This window comes from Oncorhynchus kisutch, linkage group LG1, assembly GCF_002021735.2.
Source record: "Oncorhynchus kisutch isolate 150728-3 linkage group LG1, Okis_V2, whole genome shotgun sequence".
Classification (NCBI taxonomy): Eukaryota; Metazoa; Chordata; class Actinopteri; order Salmoniformes; family Salmonidae; genus Oncorhynchus; species Oncorhynchus kisutch.
In genome coordinates this window covers 61,595,710-61,618,371 of record NC_034174.2, presented here as the reverse complement: position 1 = coordinate 61,618,371, position 22,662 = coordinate 61,595,710, and the positions used below count along the sequence as shown (strand labels likewise).

The window sequence follows — 22,662 nt, the reverse complement described above, 5'->3', positions numbered from 1 at the left end:
ATTAAGGAAAGGTATATCTATAAATCTATGTGTATAACTTGTATTTGCATCTACATTTATGATGAGTATTTCTGTTGAATTGATGTTGATGTTTTTGGAACTAGTGAATGTAACGCGCCAATGTAGAATCAGATTTTTTTATATAAATATGAACTTTATAAAAAAAAAACAGACATGTATTGTGTAACATGAAGTCCTATGAGTGTCATCTGATGAAGATCATCAAAGGTTAGTGATTCATTTAATCGCTATTTCAGATTTTTGTGAGCCCTCTCCTTGGCTGGAAAATGGCTTTGGTTTTCCGTGACTAGGTGCTGACCTAACATAATCGTTTGGAGTGCTTTCGCCGTAAAGCCTATTTGAAGTCGGTCACTGTGGCTGTATTTACAAGAAGTTTATCTTTAAAATGGTGCGATATACTTGTATGTTTGAGGAATTTTAATTGTGGGATTTATGTTGTTTTTAATTTGGCGCCCGGCAATTTCACTGGCTGTTGGCGAGCGTCCCACATATCCCAGAGAAGTTTTAGGAGTTCCCAAAGACTCAGACTAACTTCATGTTCATAAGAATTTCTAGGGCTGCCCATAATGGTGACACGCATGTTTTTGAATAAAATAATAATTTCTTGATGACATTTTTTTTCCTTTGAACAATTTTAGAGGTTTAAAAATTTGAGGTTATAGACATGATATTTAGAGTATAAAATCAATCTGATGAACAAACATGACATTTTTTCACATCCTTTTTTGCTCATATTTACGTAGGGTGCCAATAATTCAGGGGGGTACTCTACTATTCAGTTAAAGAAGCAAATTATTTGTTATTTGACGTGTATCTTTTTGACACGCAAAGACCCAAATGGGTTTACACACAGTGGATGCAAGGACCGACCATTCATGAGATCAAAAACTGTGAACATTTTTACAAACATTTTAGTAATGTTTAGCTTATATTTTGGGTTCTAATGGGGTAAAACAGCTGTTAAAGTCTTGAAGAATCAATGGCAATGTCATTCGTTTAGTTTAAAAAATGGACGCACCAATCGCAGATTGTTGCTTTAACATACAGTAGACCTCGGCCTATATGTTGTACAACTAAAGTTGTGTCCCTGGTATTGAGAGGAAGTGTGTGAAGGTGTAGCTCACCAGGTACCACTAGGCTCATGATCAAAGGCAGCATATGATCCATCTTTTTTCCGGTAGGCCAGTTCTTGCTCATAACCTTGATAATAACAAAAGAAAACTATGAACCATGAAGATAATCAAAGCTGATTGGTTTTGTGCTGATAAGAAATAACTTGTACTGATAACACCACAGGTAGTGTGGTGAGTTTCCCAAAGCCTTTGTAGCTAACATGTTATGTTATTTCACTCCACAACTCAGTCACAAAGCAGCGAGAGAGTAGCAATGATAAAAATCTATGTTTATGCTTCTGTGCGTTTACAAACAAATGTCAACAAATGAAGCTATTTTCTTTTGTACGAGTAGCGTTCAGTCTGGGTTGTCAATAGTTGTGTAGTGGAAGTAAACACACTTATTTTGAAAATATACGGAGCGTTACTCATCCCGAACGACGATCGGCATTTACCCACCTATGTTAATTTACCCCTACATCACTGATTGTCGAAAGATAAAATACCAAATTCGCTACAAAGGCTAGGAAACCCACGCCTGATCTGTTCAAGCAGAAAAAGAAAAATGTCAAAAAATCGAACTATTGCTTTTTGTGGGGTTGTTAACCAAATCAAATGTGAGAAACAAAAACATTAATTGTTAAAACTGCACTGTAACATTAGGCCTATAGCATAACTATAATGTGTTTACTTCCAATCAATGCCATCCTCTCTGGGAGGTGTGCAACTGTAAATGCAAAACTAAAATGTGGAATTCATAACTTTCTCACCTCTTTGAATGTAGTTGACTGCTTGATTTCTGCGTTCTAATCCCACCTTATCCCACTGTTTGGTCGTGTCCAGGTAATGTGTGGCGATGAGAGGTAAAGTCATGCCTATCATGTTCTGCTCCCCACAGCCACCTGGTTGTCTAAGGAGGTCGCCCAGGGGTGAACCACTGATGGCTGCCTCTATCGTTCTGGCCAACTGCTCACCTGAAAAGATGCAGATAGTAAAACATTATAAATGCACACAATTAAACATAATAATAACTGGAATATGACTTAGTCAATTGTCAGTGACAACATGACAAAGACAGTTTCTTTTTATTACTTTTATTTTAACCTTTTTTTAACTTAACCTATAAAGAATACCATGGGTCTAATAGACTTGCTACTCAGTGGTCCTCTAGCTTTGTGAACCAATACGACGTTAGTGAGCCTAGGGCAACTAGCTTATTCAACTAATGTTGTTAACACGTATTCGTAGTACATTTCTAAATGGTCCATGTGTGTCAGATCATTCCGTCTCACCTGTCACACTTATGTGTGTTCTGGCAGGTGTATTTGGAACCTGGTTAGCCAGTGCACCACTCCTAACACGCACAGTATCTGTCCCCCCTTTTAACCGGAGAAAGACAGAGACAGAGAGAGAGACAGCGACAAAGACAGAGAGAGAGCAAATAATGTAAACAGTTGTTACGAGTTTTTCCATTCAATCTCACCTACAGGTAGAGCCATACAATTTGACTTGCATATTAATTAAGAGAGGAAAATGTATATTATCAACCATCATGATACTCATCAGTGCAACGAATGGTAATACTGTCACTGGAACTATAGATGATCTACATCTGTATATGCTACCATACACTCACCGTGTTTGGTGGGATCCAGTTCCACTTTCTTCACTTCAAGCCTTGTTAGCACCCCTTCGGGCTGTCATTGTTAGAATGAAAACACGTTAATTTGCTCATTTACTTATTAATCAACTCAGCATATATGTTTTTTGCTTGAATTACAACAATTCACCTGGTGGCCTCGGTTTTCCAAATAGGGGCGATAAAGTATTTACTTTAATTAACAGCAAATAGGCCTACTTCTTATGGGAATGGTCTGGAATCACAGTAAAATAGCTGGGCTTTCCAGTTACCAAAGATTCAAGATTCAACATCCGCCACAAAGTTCAAGAACTGCCACATTACTTTCGTATCAAAAATGAGGACAATGGTCTCATGGACCATCGGATCTTAGTACAAGAAATCCCATTAGGTGTATTTTTAAAGGAGAGCTCACTGTATTTGCTAACAGGTTTTGAGGCAACAGTACAATACCAGACGAGCCAAAAGTCAACTTCTTCCAAAAGCACCTCACACCAGCTGAAATCTTCTTAATCAAGATTCATATTTTGTTCCAAAACACCTATTATTGACTTTAACATTTCTATTGACCAGAAAATGTTCAGCACTACCAGATTGTGTTTTTTTCCCCCCACAAGTGATACCCACTCCACCTGTCTTGAAGAGATTCAATTCAAACCCATGAATACCTTGTGGAAGATGAGGTAAAGTCTGGTGGGTGCAGAATAAACAAAACAAAAAACAAAAATCTGTCCCTGAACAAACTACAGGCAGATTCTACACTCAATATTTTCATCAAGTGGACCACTGCGGGCGACAGTGATTATGTATACTGGCAATTATATTGTTGAATACAAAAGACAATTGTCAGACTTCAATTTATACAGGCCATTGTCCTCCGACCCAACCCCAACCTGCAACAAACTGAACAAGGAGACATCGGTGTGCCTCTCGAGTGGCGGAGCGGTCAAAGCCACTGCAGCGCAGTGCCGAGGAGCGTCTACAGTCTGTGTTTGATCCCAGGCTGTGTTACAGCCGGCTGGGAACTCCATAAGGCAGCACACAATTGGCCCAGTGCCGTCCAGGTTAGGGGAGGGTTTGGCCGGAGGGCTTTCCTTGGATCATCGCACTCAAGCATCTCCTTGTGGCGGGTCAGGCGCCTGCAAGCTGACCTCAATTATGAGTTGAATGGCGCGGCGGTCTTCCGGGTTAAGTGAGCAGTGTGTTAAGAAGCAGCACGGCTTGGTGGTTCACGTTTCGGAGGATGCATGACTCGACCTTCGCCTCTCCCCAGCTCAGGGGAGTTTCAGCGATGAGACAAGATCGTAACTACCAATTGGATATCACGAAAAAGGGGTAAAGGAGACATTGGTGGAAGCAGTAAATCACTGATGAGAGAGCATTCCTGTACGTCCAACATCCCCCTCTTCTACAAGTAACTAAAGATCCACAAGGGCCTGGACAGGCAGACCCCTTGTGTCAGATACTGGGAGCTTTCTACTCTGCCATCTTATCATAAAGACAAGTGATTTCAGTGACAAGTGAACTTCTTTTTTTCTAGCAACACTAATTATTTAGTGTTCTTCTTACATTGTAGTTGGTTACACGAGTGGCACCAAATAAAGCCAAACTGCACCTCGGGATAGGTTGGGAAAGGTCACATTCTAAATGAGAAGTCAAAACCTTGTTTCAATAACTTAGACATTTGGAAATGGCTACATTGACGACAGGATGTTTCTGTGAAGGGCAAGGGCCCCTTCCCTATGTTGGCCCAAAGAACCCTCCCTTATTGGTTACAATTGGACCGTTTCTTTTTTTATGCGACACCTCATCTGAATTTGTTTGAGCGCCTTCTGCTCCTTTCCAGGTTTGACCTCTTAGCATAATTGTAAGGTGGATGCCCTCATTTTTCGAGGACTGGGATTTCAGACTCAATCAATCAGATTCACACTGATCGACACATGTCCATATATAAATTACATATCATCCTCAGGGTAGTTACATCTGTTAAGAAGCAATGGTTTGCCTTACCACCACACGTAGCTCCTTCTTAACACCGTCGCGACCACCCCAATCTCGGACGGAGGCCTTCACCTCGATGGTATGGAGGCCCAGCTTCATGGGGATGATGACAAAGGGGACACTTCGTGTGGACCTGGGGTCCACCATAACAGTAACAATGTACCTCCCCTTCTTGCTGGCAGAGCTGCACACGTCTGATGTCTCCTTCAGTTCTACACGGACCTGCCATTAAGGTCGAGAGGGGTAGTCACATCGCCGTGCATCTAATCAGATAAATACCACACTGAATGGTATAATAATAATTATAATAATTATAATAAGGCACAGAAGAGGTCATACTGATTTTAGAATGAAATATTTGGGCAGTCTAGCAGTTTACTCTGTATACTACCTGCATCTGCAGGTTCAACTCAACACAGTTGCGTGCCTGCCTTTAAATTACAATAAGCTTACGGTTATAGACTCCTCCATGTAGTTGTGAAGAATGGCTTTGATTTCCAGCTGCTCATTGCGTACGGCAGAGTAGGGCAGCTTCAGATCAAGGAAGAAGTTCTTCCAAACAATTACTTTGAGGGGTTCAGACACACAGATTCCTATTGAGCAAGAGAGTTGCCATAAGATGGAAGATGTAGAAAGAGTAGCCACCAATATAGAAAGATGGGCAAAAATAAGTGAGAGTACCATGTGTTTTGGACAGGCCAATGGCAGTGATCTGCCAGCTGGTGATGGAACCCGGTAAGGTCATTTTTATGTTATGCACAGGACTAAAATGGTAAAAAGAGAAAGAAAATATGTAGGATTTTCATTACATGGGAAAAGGAATATGGATTAGAAGGCATTTTACTGTAGTGCATTGAACGATCTCAATAAATACTGCTCTTACCACTGCTTATTGTCAGGACACCGCGGCAGACTCTCCTCATTCCACAGCCAACTCTCAGGGAAGAAGGAACGGGAAATGATGTCGTTAAAACTTTCGAAATCTTCATCCTCTTCTTCACCTTACCAAGAGTGACAGAAAGTCAGACAGTTCCCATCACTGTTAATGTCTTTCCCTTTCACACAGAAGGGAATACCAGAATATTTTATACATTCACACTCAGTTTTTTTTTCATCACACTGGATTTACATGGTGTGCAATTTTAGAATTGACCATTCCAGTCCACTACAGTTGTTTCACTTACTGCGGGCTAATATGAGCTGGTCAGTCTTGGCCTCTTCACGTTTGGTGGCCATTTCTCTACAACATTTCAGGAAGGCTTCCACACAGTCTGTTCCATCGCTGATGTATTGGGCACGCCGCTCGCATGTGTAATCTAGAATGTTCTTCCTCATACCGTCCATGCAGCATTGTCTCTCCAGGCCTGTGTACTGGCTCGCTAGGACAGAGAAGTGCATTATCAGTGAGATTCTGCATTATCGCAGAGTGATCTGCAAAACCTTTAGGGAAACCCAGTGCTGAGAGTTAAAGGAATTTTAAAGGAATATAATTCAATGAAAGAAAAAACAACAGAACATCATTTGAAGTTTTTTTTGTGGCCAATGTGGACAGCAGTCTTCCCATTTCGTAATTGGTTCTCATTCCCAGAGGTTGAAAACATAAACAATAAAACACTATTTGACATCCTTGCAACAGATGTCTGTTTGGTAAGAAAGAAGTACTAAGTTCTACTAATAAATAAATACATATATATGTACATGGTTAAAACAAAAACATCCAGTTTTAAGATCAGGCATCACAAGAAGAGAAACTCCTGTCCTACCCAGTGTGGTTACGACATCATTTATAGTCACTGCTCGTCGTCTCCTTGAGTTGACAGGGCAGCTGGAGACTAAAGCACACAAAGAAGAAGATGGATTTCAATGCACAAAACCTGCCTGGGAGACTTGACAAGGCAATATTAAGGACAAATGTTTTAGGCCTACATCAACCAAATTCCACAGTGAGAATGAAGATACTATGGTGAAGTAAAATATGATACACCAGCTGATAACTGGCTAAAACTGGCTAAAATGTGATATTGCCAATTGTGTATTTTACAACTTAAGTATTATTATAATAAATTAAGTAATAATAACAATAATAATAATACTTGGGATTATATAGCGCTTTGCAAATAACCAAAGTCACTTAACAATTGTAGAAATGAAGAAAAAAACAGTAGTCAAAACAAAGCCAGGCCAAACAAAAACATGAAAAAGAGTGAAAGGAGGCCATAATGAAGAGAAGGAGTGTGATATATCAATGTACGAATGAGTAAGCAGGTGTTCTGTGTGTCCGAAAACAAACGCTTAGTAGTCATTGGCATCTTTTTGCTACGTTGTAAGACTTTTACAAAGTGTCTAGAAATGATAACTCTGCGTGGCCAACCGAGGTATCAACCCTTATGAGGTCAGAGGTAGAAGTAAGCTGACTGCCAATGGTTTTGAGAGACACACAACATCCAATTTTCAGCCAACACATATTTTGCACACATTCAGATCAGGTTATTAAAGAGATTGCAAGATTGTCCATTTTCAGATTAACTCAAGGATACCATTTTTATGTCTCTGTGCAGTTCGAAGTAAATTGGAACCTATATTCACCCACTCAAAAAACACCCGGCAGTTACTGAATCTCTAATGTGTTATCACTATGCTTTCAACCATCTAAAAGCATAACCAAATTCCAATGGAAAAACAACGTCAGATTTTTGGTTTAGTTTTCACCCAAATGTCTATCACTACGCTTTCAACCATTTACATGCACAGCAAAGTTCAAATGGGAATACAATGTCATATATTTTGTTTATTTATACAAAGGATTAATGCGTCATCACTGTGCTTCATCTAATAGCAGAACCAAATCACCTGTATTGCAGTTGAGATTACATTAAAAGTACATGGTCCAAGTGATTAAGGCCATTTTGAGATTCTGCGCAGATTATTAGAGCTCCAAAGATCTATTTAACCTTTATTTAACTAGGAAAGTCAGTTAAGAACAAATTATTATTTACAATGTCCTAGGAACAGTGGGCTAACTGCCTTGTTCAGGGGCAGAACGACCAATTTTTACCTTGTTAGCTCGGGATTCAATCTAGCAACCTTTCGGTTGCTGGCCCAACGCTCTAAACACTAGGCTACGTGCCGACCTATACACCTATAGGTGTATTTGGGGAGGTTCTCTCATTCTTCTCTACAGATCCTCCCAAGCTCCGTCAGGTTGGATGGGGAACATCGATGCACAGCTATTTTCAGGTCTTTCCAGAGATGTTCGATCCGGTTCAAGTCCGGGCTCTGGCTGGGCCACTCAAGGACATTCAAAGACTTTTCCCGAAGCCACTCCTGTGTTGTCTTGGATGTCAACTTAGGGTCGTTGTCCTGTTGGAAGGTGAATCTTCACCCCAGTCTGAGGTCCTGGGCACCCTGGAGCAGGTTTTAATCAAGGATCTCTCTGTACTTTACTCCGTTAATCTTTCCCTTGAGCCAGACTAGCCTCCAAGCCCCTCCTGCTGAAAAACATCCCCACAGCATGATGCTGCCACCACCATGCTTCTCCGTAGTGCCAGGTATCCTCCCGACGTGACGCTTGGAATTCAGGCCAAAGAGTTCAATCTTGGTTTCATCAGACCAGAGAATCTTGTTTCTCATAGTCTGAGAGTCCTTTAGGTGCCTTTTAGCAAACTCCAAGCAAGCTGTCAAGTGCCCTTTACTGAGGAGTGGCTTCTGTCTGGCCACTCAACCATAAAGGCCTGATTGGTGGAGTGCAGCAGAGATGGTTGTCCTTCTGGAAGTTTCTCCCATCTCCACAGAGGAACTCTAGAGCTCTGTCATAGGGTTCTTGGTCACCTCCCTGACCAGCTTTAGGAAGAGTCTTTGCGGTTCCAAACTTCTTCCAATGACGATGGAGGCCACTTTTTTCTTGGGTACTTTCAAGCTGCAGAAATGTTTTGGCACCCTTCCCCAGATCTGTGCCTCGACACAATCCTGTCTCAGAGCTCCTTCGATCTCATGGCTTGGTTTTTGCTCTGACATGCACTGTCAAATGTGGGACAGTATATACAGTTGAAGTCAGAAGTTTACATACACTTAAAACTAGTTTCACAACCACTCCACAAATTTCTTGTTAACAAACTATAGTTTTGGCAGGTCAGTTAGGATATCTACTTTGTGCATGACACAAGTACATTTTCAACAATTGTTTAGACAGATTATTTCACTTATAATTCACTGTATCACAATTCCAGTGGGTCGGAAGTTTACATACACTAAGTTGACTGTGCCTTCAAACAGATTGGAAAATTCCAGAAAATGATGTCATGGCTTTCGAAGCTTCTAATAGGCTAATTGACATCATTTGAGTCAATTGGAAGTGTACCTGTGGACGTCCTTTCAAGGCCTACCTTCAAACTCAGTGCCTCTTTGCTTGGGAAAATGGGAAAATCAAAAGAAATCAGCCAAAGGAAGAAGCCACTGCTCCAAAACCGCCATAAAAATGCCAGACTACGGTTTGCAAATGCACATGGGGACAAATATCATACTTTTTGTAGAAATGTCCTCTGGTCTGATGAAACAGAAATAGATCTGTTTGAAGAACACCATCCCGACCGTGAAACACGGGGGTGGCAGCATTGTGTTGTGGGGTTGCTTTGCTGCAGGAGGAACTGGTGCACTTCACAAAGTAGATTAGTTTGAAATCATTCTGCAACCTCATTGGGTCATTGGCCTGCCTGTCCTCCGGCTTCCATCCCCAGTCGAACGGCCAGTCGGAGCGAGCCAACCAGGACCTCGAAACCACCCTGCGCTGCCTGGTCTCTGCCAACCTCACCACCTGGAGCCAGCAGCTGGTGTGGGTGGAATACGCCCGCAACACCCTATCACAATTTTATTATTCCCTGCGGTATCAGCCCCTGCTCTTCCCTGAGCAGGAAGATGAGGTCGGCACACCTTCTTCCCCAATATCCCCGGTGTATGTATACCTGTGTTCTCTGTTTGTCTGTTGCCAGTTCGTCTTGTTTGTTCAATTCAACCAGCGTTTTGTGTCTCAGCTCCTGCTTTTTCCAGTCTCGCTTTTCTCACACTCCTAGTTTTGACCCTTGCATGTCCTGACTCTGAGCCCTGACCACTCTGCCTGACCCTGAGCCTACCTACCGACCTATACATTTGCCCCCCTCTGGATTGCCGACCTCTGCCTTACCCTGAGCCTGCCTGCCGCCCAGTACCTTTGCCCCACCTCTGGTTGACTAACCACTGCCTGCCTTGACCTGTCTATTGCCTGCCCCTGTTGGAATATTAAACTATTGTTTATTTGACGTGGTCTGCATCTGGGTCTTACCTTCATACCTGATATCAATAGCAACAGTGAATCTATTTAGTTTTAAGTGAAGATTTTTCTAGCTAAGCAGTGCTTGGTTAAAAGCCTAGATGGGAGACTAAAAGGCAGCTGTTGATAGATCAAGTCTCCAGTTGGAGGTCCTGCCCAGCCTATAGTTTTTTTCTGATACTGGATATAACGTTGAAGATCTGACATTGTTTTAAAGGTACAAAGGTTTGTCTGTGATGCAATTGGGTTACCATGATGACATAATCCTGTGGTTGAAATTTCACCCTCAAAACAACAGTTCCCTTCCCTTCCCTTTTTCCAAAAGTTTGACTTTTTTTAAATCCAATTTATTTCCCACATAGATTCAATGTCACAATATGTTGACAAATGATGTTGAAACAATGTTGATTCAACCAGTTTGTGCCCAGTGGGTAGTGACGCATTGCCTCTATCAAACCAATAAAGTATTTTGAATGGGTGCAGTTCCAAAGAGACATTGAGTTTTAAAAAATACCTCTGACTTGCAGCAAGCTAACGTGCATAAGATACAAAAACAGAGACACAGACAAAACAAAAAAAAGGAAAAATTGCCTCTACTAAGGCAATCAAATCCGAGTGCTGAATGCAATTGACTCAGACCGTTCCCATTCAAACTAAAAATCCAACTGTGAAGTTCACCTGACTTCCAATAGTCAAGTGACCGACCGAGATAGGAATTTGGAAGGCTGGCCACGCAAGACTAGGCAGGCCTGAATGTGTATTTCAGCTTTTATATAGAGGCCTTATAGTTGGGTTTCACATACCTGTCCTCTCAGGGGTGTGCCCTGCACCGTTGGATGCAAACACCAGCCCAGCATCGTAGAAAACCCCCATGCTGTCCTTTCCACTCCCTGCAGTGCAGCCTGTGTCATGTTTCTCTATTATGTCCCAGATCTAAGGATGGATTCATGCACATACCAATGTCATGTACACACACACACACACACACACACACACACACACACACACACACACACACACACACACACACACACACACACACACACACACACACACACACACACACACACACACACATTTACCTATTCTTGTGGGGACAAAACAATTGATTTGATTTCATAATCCTATTTTCCCGAACCCAACCGTGCACTTAACCCTAAACCTAAACCTCTAACCCTAATTCTAACCCTAACCCCCAAGCCTAAAATAGCCATTTTCCTTGTGGCGACTGGCGAAATGTCCACACTTGTCCAAACATTCCTATTTTACTATCCTTGTGAGGACTTCTGGTCTGCTTCTGGTCAGCACAAGGATAGTAAAACCAAAACACACATACACACAAATCACCTAAGTCCGAATACATTCCCAAGTGTTGGTGGGCAAGTAGGGCGCAATCTTCTGTTTGGGCCAAATTATTTCAGTCAAAGAGGACATAGAACAAACGCAAATGTTGCGTCTATCAAAACCCCATTTAGCAATATGTTTTTATTTGAAGATTTCCTAGTTGAATTCCCTCGTAAATTCATTTGAGCAGAATTTTGTTAAATACAGTACATTCGGAAAGTATTCTGGCCCATTTCCTTTTCCCACATTTTATTACGTTACATTTTCTTACATTTTAATCCTAAATAGGATCATTTTTTAAAATCCTCATCAGTCTACTCACCACATGATGGAAAAGTGATTTTTCTTTTTTTTGCGAATGTATAAAAATAAAATAACTTATTTACATACAGTTGAAGTCGGAAGTTTACATACAACTTAGCCAAATACATTTCAACTCAGTTTTTCACAATTCTTGACATTTAATCCTAGTAAAAATTCTCTGTTTTAGGTCAGTTAGGATCACCACTTTATTTTAAGAATGTGAAATGTCAGAATAATAGTAGAGAGAATGATTGATTTATTTCAGCTTTTATTTCTTTTATCACATTCCCAGTGAGTCAGAAGTTAACATACTCTCAATTAGTATTTGGTATTGCCTTTAAATTGTTTATCTTGGGTCAAATGTTCTGGGTAGCCTTCCACAAGCTTCCCACAATAAGTTGGGGGAATTTTGGCCCATCCCTCATGACAGAGCTGGTGTAACTGAGTCAGGTTTGTAGGCCTCCTTGCTCACACACACTTTTTCAGTTCTGCCCACAAATGTCCATGGGATTGAGGTCAGGGCTTTGTGATGGCCACTCCAATACCTTGACTTTGTTGTCCTTAAGACATTTTGCCACAACTTTGGAAGTATGCTTGGGGTCATTGTCCATTTGGAAGACCCATTTGCGACCAAGCTTTAACTTCCTGACTGATGTCTTGAGTTGTTGCTTCAATATAGCCACAATTTTCCACCTTCATGATGCCATCCATTTTGTGAAGTGCACCAGTCCCTCCTGCAGCAAAGTACCCCCACAACATGATGCTGCCATCTCCGTGCTTCACCGTTGGGATGGTGTTCTTCGGCTTGCAAGCCTCACCCTTTTTCCTCCAAACATAACGATGGTCATTATGGCCAAACAGTTCTATTTTTGTTTCATCAGACCAAAAGTCTGGCTTTTTTATGGCGGTTTTCGAGCAGTGGCTTCTTCCTTGCTGAGCGTTCTTTCAGGTTAAGTCGATATAGGACTCGTTTTACTGTGGATATAGATACTTTTGTACCTGTTTCCTCCAGCATCTTCACACAGTCCTTTGCTGTTGTTCTTGGATTGATTTGAACTTTTCTCACCAAAGTACGTTCTTCTCTAGGAGACAGAACACGTCTCCTTCCTGAGCGGTCTGAGGGCTGCGTGGACCCATAGTGTTTATACTTGCGTACTATTTTTTGTACAAATGAACGTGGTACCTGCAGGCATTTGGAAATTGCTCCCAAGGATGAACCAGACTTGTGGAGGTCTACAATTTTTTTCTGAGGTCTTGGCTGATTTCTTTTGATTTGTCCATGATGTCAAGCAAAGAGGCACTGAGTTTGAAGTCAGGCCTTGAAATACATCCACAGGTACACCTCCAATTGACTAAAATTATGTAAATTAGCCTATCAGAAGCTTCTAAAGCCATGACATAATTTTCCGGAAATTTCCAAGCTGTTTAAAGGCACAGTCAACTTAGTGTATGTAAACTTCTGACCCATTGGAAATGTGATACATTGAATTATAAGTGAAATAATCTGTCTGTAAACCATTATTGGAAAAATTACTTGTGTCATGCACAAAGTAGATGTCCTAACCGACTTGCCAAAACTATAGTTTGTTAACAAGAAATTTGTGGAGTGGTTGAAAAACGAGTTTCAATGACTCCAACCTAAGTGTATGTAAACTTCTGTAACTATTCAGACCCTTTGCTATGAGACTCGAAATTGAGGTGCATCCTGTTTCCATTGCTCATTCTTGAGATGTTGAGAACATGAGATGTTGAGATGTTGAACATGATTTGGAAAGGGACACAACTGTCTACATAATATTCCATAGTTGACAGTGCATGTCAGAGCAAATACCATGCCGTGAGTTCGAAGGAATTGTCCGTAGAGCTTCGAGACAGGATTGTGTTGAGACACAGATCTGGGGAAGGGTACCAAAAAATGTCTGCATCATTGAAGGTCCCCAAGAACACAGTGGCTTCCATCATTCTTAAATGGAAGAAGTTTAGAACCACCATCATGGAGCTGGCCGCCCTGCCTAACTGAGCAATTGGGGGAGAAGGGCCTTGGTCTGGGAGAAGACCAAGAACGCAATGGTCATTTACAGAGCTCCAGAATTTCTCTGTGGAGATGAGAGAACCTTCCAGAAGGACAACCATCTCTGCAGTACTCCACCAAGCAGACCTTTATGGTAGAGTAGACAGACGAAAGCCACTCCTCAGTAAAAGGCACGTGACAGCCCGTCACCTAAAAGACTCTCATACCATGAGAAACAAGAGTCTGAACCCTTTGACCTTGAACCCTTTGACCTGAATGCCAAGCATCACGTCTGGAGGAAAACTGGCACCATCCCTACGGTGAAGCATGGTGGTGGCAGCATCATGCTGTGGGGATGTTTGTCAGCGGCAGGGACTGGGAGACTAGTCAGGATCAAGGGAAAGATTAACGGAGCAAACTACAAAGAGACCCTTGATGAAAACCTGCTCCAGTGCGCTCAGGACCTCAGACTGGGGTGAAGGTTCACCTTCCAACAGGACAACGACCCTAAGCACACAGCCAAGACAACGCAGTAGTGGCTTCAGGACAAGTCTCTGAATGTCCTTGAGCGGCCCAGCCAGAGCCCGGACTTGAACCCGATCTAAAATCTCTGGAGAGACCTGAAAATAGCTGTGCAGCGACTCTCCCTATCCAACCTTACAGAGCTTGAAAGGATCTGCAGAGGAGAATGGGAGAAACTCCCCAAATACAGGTATGCCAAGCTTATAGTGCCATACCCATCAAGACTCAAGCCTGTAATCGCTGCCAAAGGTGCTTCAACAAAGCACTGAGTAAAGGGTCTGAATACTTATTTACATGTGATATTATAATTTTTTTATATATAAATATGCCAAAATATTTAAAAAATGTGTTTTTGCTTTGTCATTGTGGGGTATTGTGTGTAGATTGAGGAGGGGGAAAAACAATTTAATCCATTTTAGAAAAAGGCTGTAACGTAGCAAAATGTGGAAAAAGTCAAGGGGTCTGAATATCTTCCGAATGCACCGTACCCACATTGCTTTTTTTTTTCAAACACGTCACTTTTTTTATACCGACATGAAATCACATTCCGTGGGGTCTGAAACTTTTGACACCATTGATAAAGATTAGCAACAATGACTGTATAAAATAATAACTCATCTATTGTACGCTCCAAAATTGGGAAATTATATAATTCTATGCTAATACATTTCTCTGAGAAAGAGATATTGTTTAACAAGTAATTTATTTATTCTAAAAATGGGTAGGTGTCAAAATTACAGACACCCCTAAAGAGTCTTATAAATAAAGTTGTCAAAAAATTTTTGCATTTGGTCGCATATTGCTAGTACACAATGACTACATCAAGCTTGCATTTGCAGTTCCAATAACAGGGGAGGTGAGCATGTCTTGGGGGGGTGTCATCTTGGACCCTCTCATCATCATTATTCACGATTCATTCAGGACTGTCCGTAATCATGGTGGCATCCACATCAATGTAGAAGTGTTTAAAAACATCTATTATTCTAAAAGGACAAAATACACTATTTACCATTCATTTCTATTGGGCACAAAATAATCTGAAACACAAATGCATCCAACAAGTGTGTAGAGTCACAAGCTTTATGTAGTCATTGCGTGCTAGGAATATGGGACCAAATACTCAACTTTTGACTACTTTATTCATAAGAATCTTTAGGGGTGTCAATATTTTTTAACCCTACTTTATTTTTATTAGTTGTTAAACAAAACCGCTTTCTCTGAGCAATTGTATTAGTATAAAATAATATAATTTCCCACTTTTTTGGGGACATGCAATATAACTCAGTATTTCTTTTATACAGTCATTATTGCGCATCTTTTTCAAGCATGTCAATCATTTCCGGACCCCACTGTAGGTATGGACTAACATCAATAAATAAACAATTATGGACTATTTAGATGAGAAGACTCAGAGTCTTATTAATTAGGTATCAGAAATGGGGTATGTTCAGTCTGCAGTTCTTCACCTTCGTCTGAGTAAGTCGGTTTTTGTCATTCAAGACGTAGACCCCATTATCCACAGCCACAAGTCCCACCCTGGCCTCTGAATCACCAATGACAGACAGGGTGACTTCTGCCCCAGGTGCATAACTAGTCCTGGGACCGACAGCTTCCACTTTTAGCTGTGGGACACAGACGGAGGTACTGTTTGAGAAGTCTTGAATGCAATACCTCACATAGAAATACTAACACAGCAAGGCAACCGTTTTAAGAGGGGGAGATGGGCAAATGTGTATAACAGTAGAAAGGTTGGACACAGGGATTGAACCGTGATCTCCGGTGGAGAGTGGTAGATGTGACTAGAGCCGAGTGTAACCACTAGACGATGTGTTCTGTACTGCGAGGCAACATTCTTACCGATCCCATGCATGTATCCTTGACGTCGACCCACACAGAGTCAGACACAACCTCTTTCTGGCCCACGTGGTAATATGCCACAATCCGGAAGGAGGGGATCATATCCTTGTTCACCATCAGAGAATTTGTCACCAGTCCTTGTCCCTTCCTCCAATCTAACCTTTCGGAGAAAATGAGCTGTCCTTTGCTCAAGATCTGTGAACACAGAGACTTGTCAGTATTCATCTCTAAGGGGGGGACAAACTGGCATTAACTGGAAAAGAGTGCCAGCCCGTGATGGGTGGAGTCAGAGAGTTCCCGAGTTTAAGTAAGGAACAGAGTGGGAGGCCTTGGTGCACAACTGAGCAAGAGGACAAGCACATTAGAGTGTCTCGTCCTCGTTCTCGCATGGAATAGCCTTCATTTCTCAGAACAAGAATAGACTGATGAGTTTCAGAAGAAAGATCTTTGTTTCTGGCCAGTTTGAGCCTGTAATCAAACCCACAAATGCTGATGCTCCAGATGCTCAACTAGTCTGAAGGCCAGTTTTATTGCTTCTTTAATCAGAACAACAGTTTCAGCTGTGATAACATAATTGCAAAAGGGTTTTCTAATGATCAATTGGCCTTTTGAAATTATTATCTTGGATTAGTTAACACAATGTGCCAATGGAAGACAGGAGTGATGGTTGCTGATAATGGGCCACTGTATGCCTATGTAGATATTCCATTAACAATCAGGCATTTCCATCAACTAATAAAAAATAAAGTAAGTTTAAAAACATTAACAATGTCTACACTGTATTTCTGATCAATTTGATGTTATTTTAATGGACAAAAAATGTGCTTTTCTTTCAAAAACAACGACATTTCTAAGTGACCCCAAACATTTGAACGGTAGTGTATATATCTTCTTTTTGTTTTTTTACATACCACACGATACACACCATGCAGCATTTTTACCCTGTAATGTTGCCAACCATAGCACCACAGCTTGGTCAAATGCACAAGTCTAAGTGATTAAAGTTGACTGGTACACACCAGATAGGTTATCGCATGTTTGTCATGCTGGGCCGCAGGACTGCTGCCGAGGCTTAGGTCTACTTTGAGTCGCTCTCCGATTTTGACCTCTGCAGAATGGATGTTTATGTGAATGTAGTTCTGTGAGTTGTCTTTTGATTTATAGGGCTTGGCAGTCATCATCTGTGTGCCCTGCCTGTCATCTCCAAGTCCATTGACGTTGGTCTTCACCTGTGTTGAAATAGAGCAACAAAATGAATGACTACAAGGTGTCAACACTGTTCTTGACACAATTAAAAAACAAGTTTGGGTTTTGAACTTGCCGTGATAGGCAGCTCAGCAGTGCCCACATCCGTGTTAATTGTCATTTTGGCAATACCATTTTCATGTGTCTTCCCCTGCACTTGTTGGTGTTTGTGTAAAGCCTCCACATCAATATTGTTGGCTGGAGAATCATCTGGATTGGTCACATACACCTAATGGTACAAATTGAAAGTAGTACAATTAGACCAATAGGTGGGAAAGACAGTGCAAGCCCAATATACCATCCTACCCCTTTGACCACAGTTACTTGGTAGGTTTCCATGGTTAAAATAACTAGGCAACACTTTGGAATAGCATAGTAATTGAGTTAATGTAGAACACAGTGATTGAATGCTCTTAAATGTACCGAGATGTCATAAGGCATTCCTGGTTTGAAGTACAGTGGGGTCTTCTTGAAGTGAATGCTATACGGTGACTTGACTATGAAGATTCCCTTTTTCTCTGCTTTCACCATCTCACTCCCTGAGGGATAAAACCAACACCTTCCCTGTTTTGAGATTGAACACAAACGCACACTTCATGAGATGCAAATGTATGCACGTACCACACACACACTCTACTTACCTGTGTCTGTTAACACATTGACTGATATGTAGAGGGATTTCTGCAAAAGGTTATTGATGTCTGGAAAGGTTTCTTTAATGTGCTGTATCTTCAGAACCGCTTTGCCCACTCCTTTAATAAGCTGCATTCGTAAGAAACAAAGAAACAATGTCTGTCTGTCAGACTTCTTGTGATATTATCGCTATAGAGCTCATCAATGGTGAATGTTTGTGAATACCTGTATGTGTACCGAATTATCCAAATAAACTCCCTCCCATATTACATGCACAAACCTCCACTCTCTGGAGAGAGCTGGGAAAACTCGTCCTGCCATCTACTTGGATCACCCCGAACACCACAAAACCAAATCCTGTCACAGGCTCCCCAAACAGGTACCTTCACACCCAAACCATACAGAAATACCACCACAGAGAATTAAGGGGGGGGGGGGGGGGGTAAATTAGATTATATGTTAAGTAGAAATTCTAGTTACTAGTTACCATGGAAATAACAACAATAGATATATTTTGACATTCTACAATAGCTCCAACCTGGCATCAATGTTGACCGATAGCTCATCATCATCAACGTAGAAGAAGGACTTGCTCACTGTCAATATGACTTCAAAGCTGGGTAGAACTAGATAGGAAGAATTCATACAGTAAACAAAAATATAAATGCAACATGTAAAGTGTTGGTCTCATGTTTCATGATTTCAAAAATTTGGTGCAAAAATGTGTTTACATCCCTGTTAGTGAGTATTTTTCTCCTTTGCCAAGATAATGCATCCAACTGACAGGTGTGGCACATCAAGAAGCTTGTATTGGGGACAATAAAAGGTAACTCTAAAATGTGCACAGATGTCACAGATGTCTCAAGTTTTGAGGGAGCATTGCACTGTAAGAATGAGAGATGAAACTGGGGGTTTGCTGAAGAATTTCTGCACAAACTGTCAGAAACCGTCTCAAGGAAAATCATCTGCGTTCTAATCCTCACCAGGGTACTAACCTGATTGCAGTTCGGCGTCATAGCCGACTTCAGTGGGCAGATGCTCGATTCAACTGTACTGGGTAGATGGCAGACAGTGTGTATGGCGTCACGTGGGCGAGCGGAATGCTGATGTCAACGTTGTGAACAAAGTGCCCCATGTTGGCGGTGGGGTTATGGTATGGGCAGACATAAGCTACGGACAACGAACGCAATTGCATCTTAGCGATGGCAATTTAAACGCACAGAGATACCGTGATGAGATCCTGGGGCCCATTGTTGTGCCATTCATCCACCGCCATCAGTTCATGTTTCAGCATGATAATGCACGGCCCCATGTCACAAGTGTCTTTACACAATTCCTGGAAGATGAAAATGTGCCAGTTCTTCCATGGCCTGCATACTCCCCAGACATGTCACCCATTGAGCACGTTTGGAATGCTTTGGATCGACGTGTATGACATCGTGTTCTAGTTCCCGCCAATATCTAGGTACTTCGCATAGCCATTGAAGAGGAGTGGGACAACAATCCACAGGTCACAATCAACAGCCTGATCAACTCTATTTGCATGAGGCAAATGTTGGTCACACCAGACACTGACCGATTTTCTAATTCACACCACTACCTTTTTTAAGGTATCTGTGACCAACAGATTCATATCTGCATTCCCAGTCATGTGAAATCCATAGATTAGCGACTGATGAATTTATTTTTAGTCTGTTCAACCTCTCTTTCGTATCGTCCGAGATTCCTAAAGATTGGAAAGCTGCCTCAGTCATCCCCCTCTTCAAAGGGGGTGACACTCTAGACCAAAACTGTTACAGACCTATATCCATCCTGCACTGTCTTTCTAAAGTCTTCGAAAGCCAAGTTAACCAACAAATTACTGATCATTTCGAATCCCACCGTACTTTCTCCGCTGTGCAATCCGGTTTCCGAGCTGTTCACGGATGCACCTCAACCCCACACTCAATGTACTAAACCACAGGGTTCAATTCTCGGGCCGACTCTTTTCTCTCTATAAATCAACGACGTCGCTGTTGCTGCAGGTGATTCCTTGATCCACCTCTACGCAGACGACACCATTCTGTATACATCTGGCCCTTCTTTGGACACTGTGTTAATAACAAACCTCCAAACGAGCTTCAATGCCATACAACACTCCACTTCCGTGGCCTCCAACTGCTCTTAAACGCTAGTAAAACTAAATGCATGCTTTTCAACCGATCGCTGCCCGCACCTGCCCGCCCGACTAGCATCACTACTCTGGACAGTTCTGGCTTAGGATATGTGGCCAACTACAATACCTAGGTGTCTGGCTAGACTGTAAACTCTCCTTCCAGACTCACATTAAGCATCTCCAATCCAAAATGAAATCTAGAATCTGCTTCCTATTTCGCAAAAATGCCTCCTTCACTCATGCTGCCAAACATACCCTCGTAAAACGGACTATCCTACCGATCCTCAACTTCGGCGATGTCTTTTAAAGAATAGCCTCCAACACTCTAATCAGCAAACTGGATGCAGTCTATCACAGTGCCATCTGTTTTGTCACCAAAGCCCCATATACCACCCACCACTGTGACCTGTATGCTCTCGTCGGGTGGCCCTCGCTACATATTCGCCACCAGACCTACTGGCTCCAGGTCATCTATAAGTCTTTGCTGGTAAAGCTCCACCTTATCTAAGCTCACTGGTCACAATAACAACACCCACCCTTAGCACACGCTCCAGCAGGTACAGTGGGGAGAACAAGTACTTGATACACAGCCGTTTTTGCAGGTTTTCCTACTTACAAAGCATGTAGAGGTCTGTAATTTTTATCATAGGTACACTTCAACTTTGTGAGACGGAATCTAAAACAAAATCCAGAAAATCACATTGTATAATTTTTAAGTCATTAATTTGCATTTTATTGCATGACATAAGTATTTGATCACCTACCAACCAGTAAGAATTCCGGTTCTCAACAGACCTGTTAGGTTTTCTTTAAGAAGCCCTCCTGTTCTCCACTCATTACCTGTATTAACTGCACCTGTTTCAACTTGTTACCTGTATAAAAGCCACTTGTCCACACAATTCCACCACCACTTTTTTTTAAATTGAAAATGGTACATTTCTAGATTTTATTGAAAAAAATATAGAAACTAAAATGTTCTACATAATGGCATCATTAGAGATTAAAACATCTTGTTTTGTTAACCACAGATTATAGAAATGTGCCATTTTCACATATGTAGACTGGTACAGTATGGTTCCGGAGATAATGAATATGAGGTTGAAAGTGGCGGAATTGTCCTTTAATAAACGGCTACCCAAATGAAAACCCTTCTTACCATATTCTTTCACCTCAAAATCTGCAGTGAAGTTCTTATGTGGGTTATTCTTGAAGTTGGACACCACTTTCCAGTTTCCATGTCTATATTAAGAGAGAATGAGAGCAGATAGGTTCACAGGCAAAAGTTTTCCTGATAAGTGTGTTAGGATGATTGAATAACAAAAACAAACCTGGTGATCTCTGGGATAGGGAAGTGTCCAGATATTATTCCATTCTGTGGTTTGTAATTGTTCTGCTTTAAGGTGATTCCATCAGGATTCTATAAGTAAACAATATACAGTCAGAAGTTATACACTAAGGTTGGAGTAATTAAAACTCGTTTTTCAACCACTCTACAAATTTCTTGTTAACAAACTATAGGTTTGGCACGTCGGATAGGACATCTACTTTGTACATGACTCAAGTAATTTTTACAGACTATGTTTACAGACTACAGATAATTTAACTTATAATTCAATGTATCACAATTCCAGTGGGTCAGAAGTTTACATACACTAAGTTGACTGTACCTTTATGTAATGTCTTTAGAAGCTTCTGATAGGCAAGTAGACATAATTTGAGTCAATTGGAGGTGTACCTGTGGATGTATTTCAAGGCCTGCCTTCAAACTCAGTGCCTCTTTGCTTGACATCATGAGAAAATCAAAAGAAATCAGCCAAGACCTCAGAAAGAAATTGTAGACCTCCACAAGTCTGGTTCATCCTTGGGAGCAATTTCCAAATGTCTGAAGGTACCACGTTCAAACAATAGTACGCAAGTATAAACACCTTAGGACCATGCAGCCGTCATACCGCTCAGAAAAAAGACACGTTCTGTCACAGAGAGATGAACGTACTTTATCGCAAAAAGTGCAAATCATTCCCAGAACAACAGCAAAGGACCTTGTGAAGCTGCTGGAGGAAACAGGTACAGACGTTGCTTTGTTATATCCACAGTAAAACGAGTCTTATATCGACTTAACCTGAAAGGCCGCTCAGCAAGGAAGAAGCCACTGCTCCAAAACCACCATAAAAAAGCCAGACTACGGTTTGCAACTGCACATGGGGACAAAGATCATACTTTTTGGAGAAATGTCCTCTGGTCTGATGAAACAAAAATAGAACTGTTTGGCCATAATGATCATCGTTATATTTGGAGGAAAAAGGGGGAGGCTTGCAAATCGAAGAATACCATCCCAACCGTGAAGCACGGTGGTGGCAGCATCATGTAGTCGGGGTGCTTTGCTGCAGGAGAGACCGGTGCACTTAGTGGTTTATGTTCCTTGTCAGCTCAGGGATTCGATATTGCAACCTTTCGGTTACTAGTCCAACGCTCTAACCACTAGGCTACGCTGCCTCCCCGTATTGAAGCAACGTCTCA

At 41.6% G+C, this 22,662-nt stretch overlaps 1 protein-coding gene across 1 annotated transcript in view; it reads right to left on the bottom strand.

Moving 5' to 3' along the window:
• LOC109889906 (complement C3) overlaps positions 1-22,662 on the bottom strand; it is a 61,090-nt gene that overhangs the window by 19,716 nt on the left and 18,712 nt on the right. Inside the window, exons 5-25 of the mRNA XM_020481725.2 lie at positions 21,474-21,562; positions 21,302-21,384; positions 18,529-18,616; positions 18,271-18,373; positions 17,999-18,119; positions 17,781-17,896; positions 17,434-17,586; positions 17,132-17,341; positions 16,113-16,307; positions 15,722-15,877; positions 10,879-11,008; positions 6,537-6,605; positions 5,958-6,152; positions 5,657-5,774; positions 5,455-5,537; positions 5,227-5,366; positions 4,783-4,995; positions 2,770-2,830; positions 2,426-2,512; positions 1,904-2,107; positions 1,146-1,221 (exon numbers count right to left, since the gene is read on the bottom strand). Coding sequence (XP_020337314.1) covers positions 1,146-1,221; positions 1,904-2,107; positions 2,426-2,512; positions 2,770-2,830; positions 4,783-4,995; positions 5,227-5,366; positions 5,455-5,537; positions 5,657-5,774; positions 5,958-6,152; positions 6,537-6,605; positions 10,879-11,008; positions 15,722-15,877; positions 16,113-16,307; positions 17,132-17,341; positions 17,434-17,586; positions 17,781-17,896; positions 17,999-18,119; positions 18,271-18,373; positions 18,529-18,616; positions 21,302-21,384; positions 21,474-21,562 — 2,690 coding nt within the window. The remainder of the gene's footprint in view (positions 1-1,145; positions 1,222-1,903; positions 2,108-2,425; positions 2,513-2,769; positions 2,831-4,782; positions 4,996-5,226; positions 5,367-5,454; positions 5,538-5,656; positions 5,775-5,957; positions 6,153-6,536; positions 6,606-10,878; positions 11,009-15,721; positions 15,878-16,112; positions 16,308-17,131; positions 17,342-17,433; positions 17,587-17,780; positions 17,897-17,998; positions 18,120-18,270; positions 18,374-18,528; positions 18,617-21,301; positions 21,385-21,473; positions 21,563-22,662) is intronic.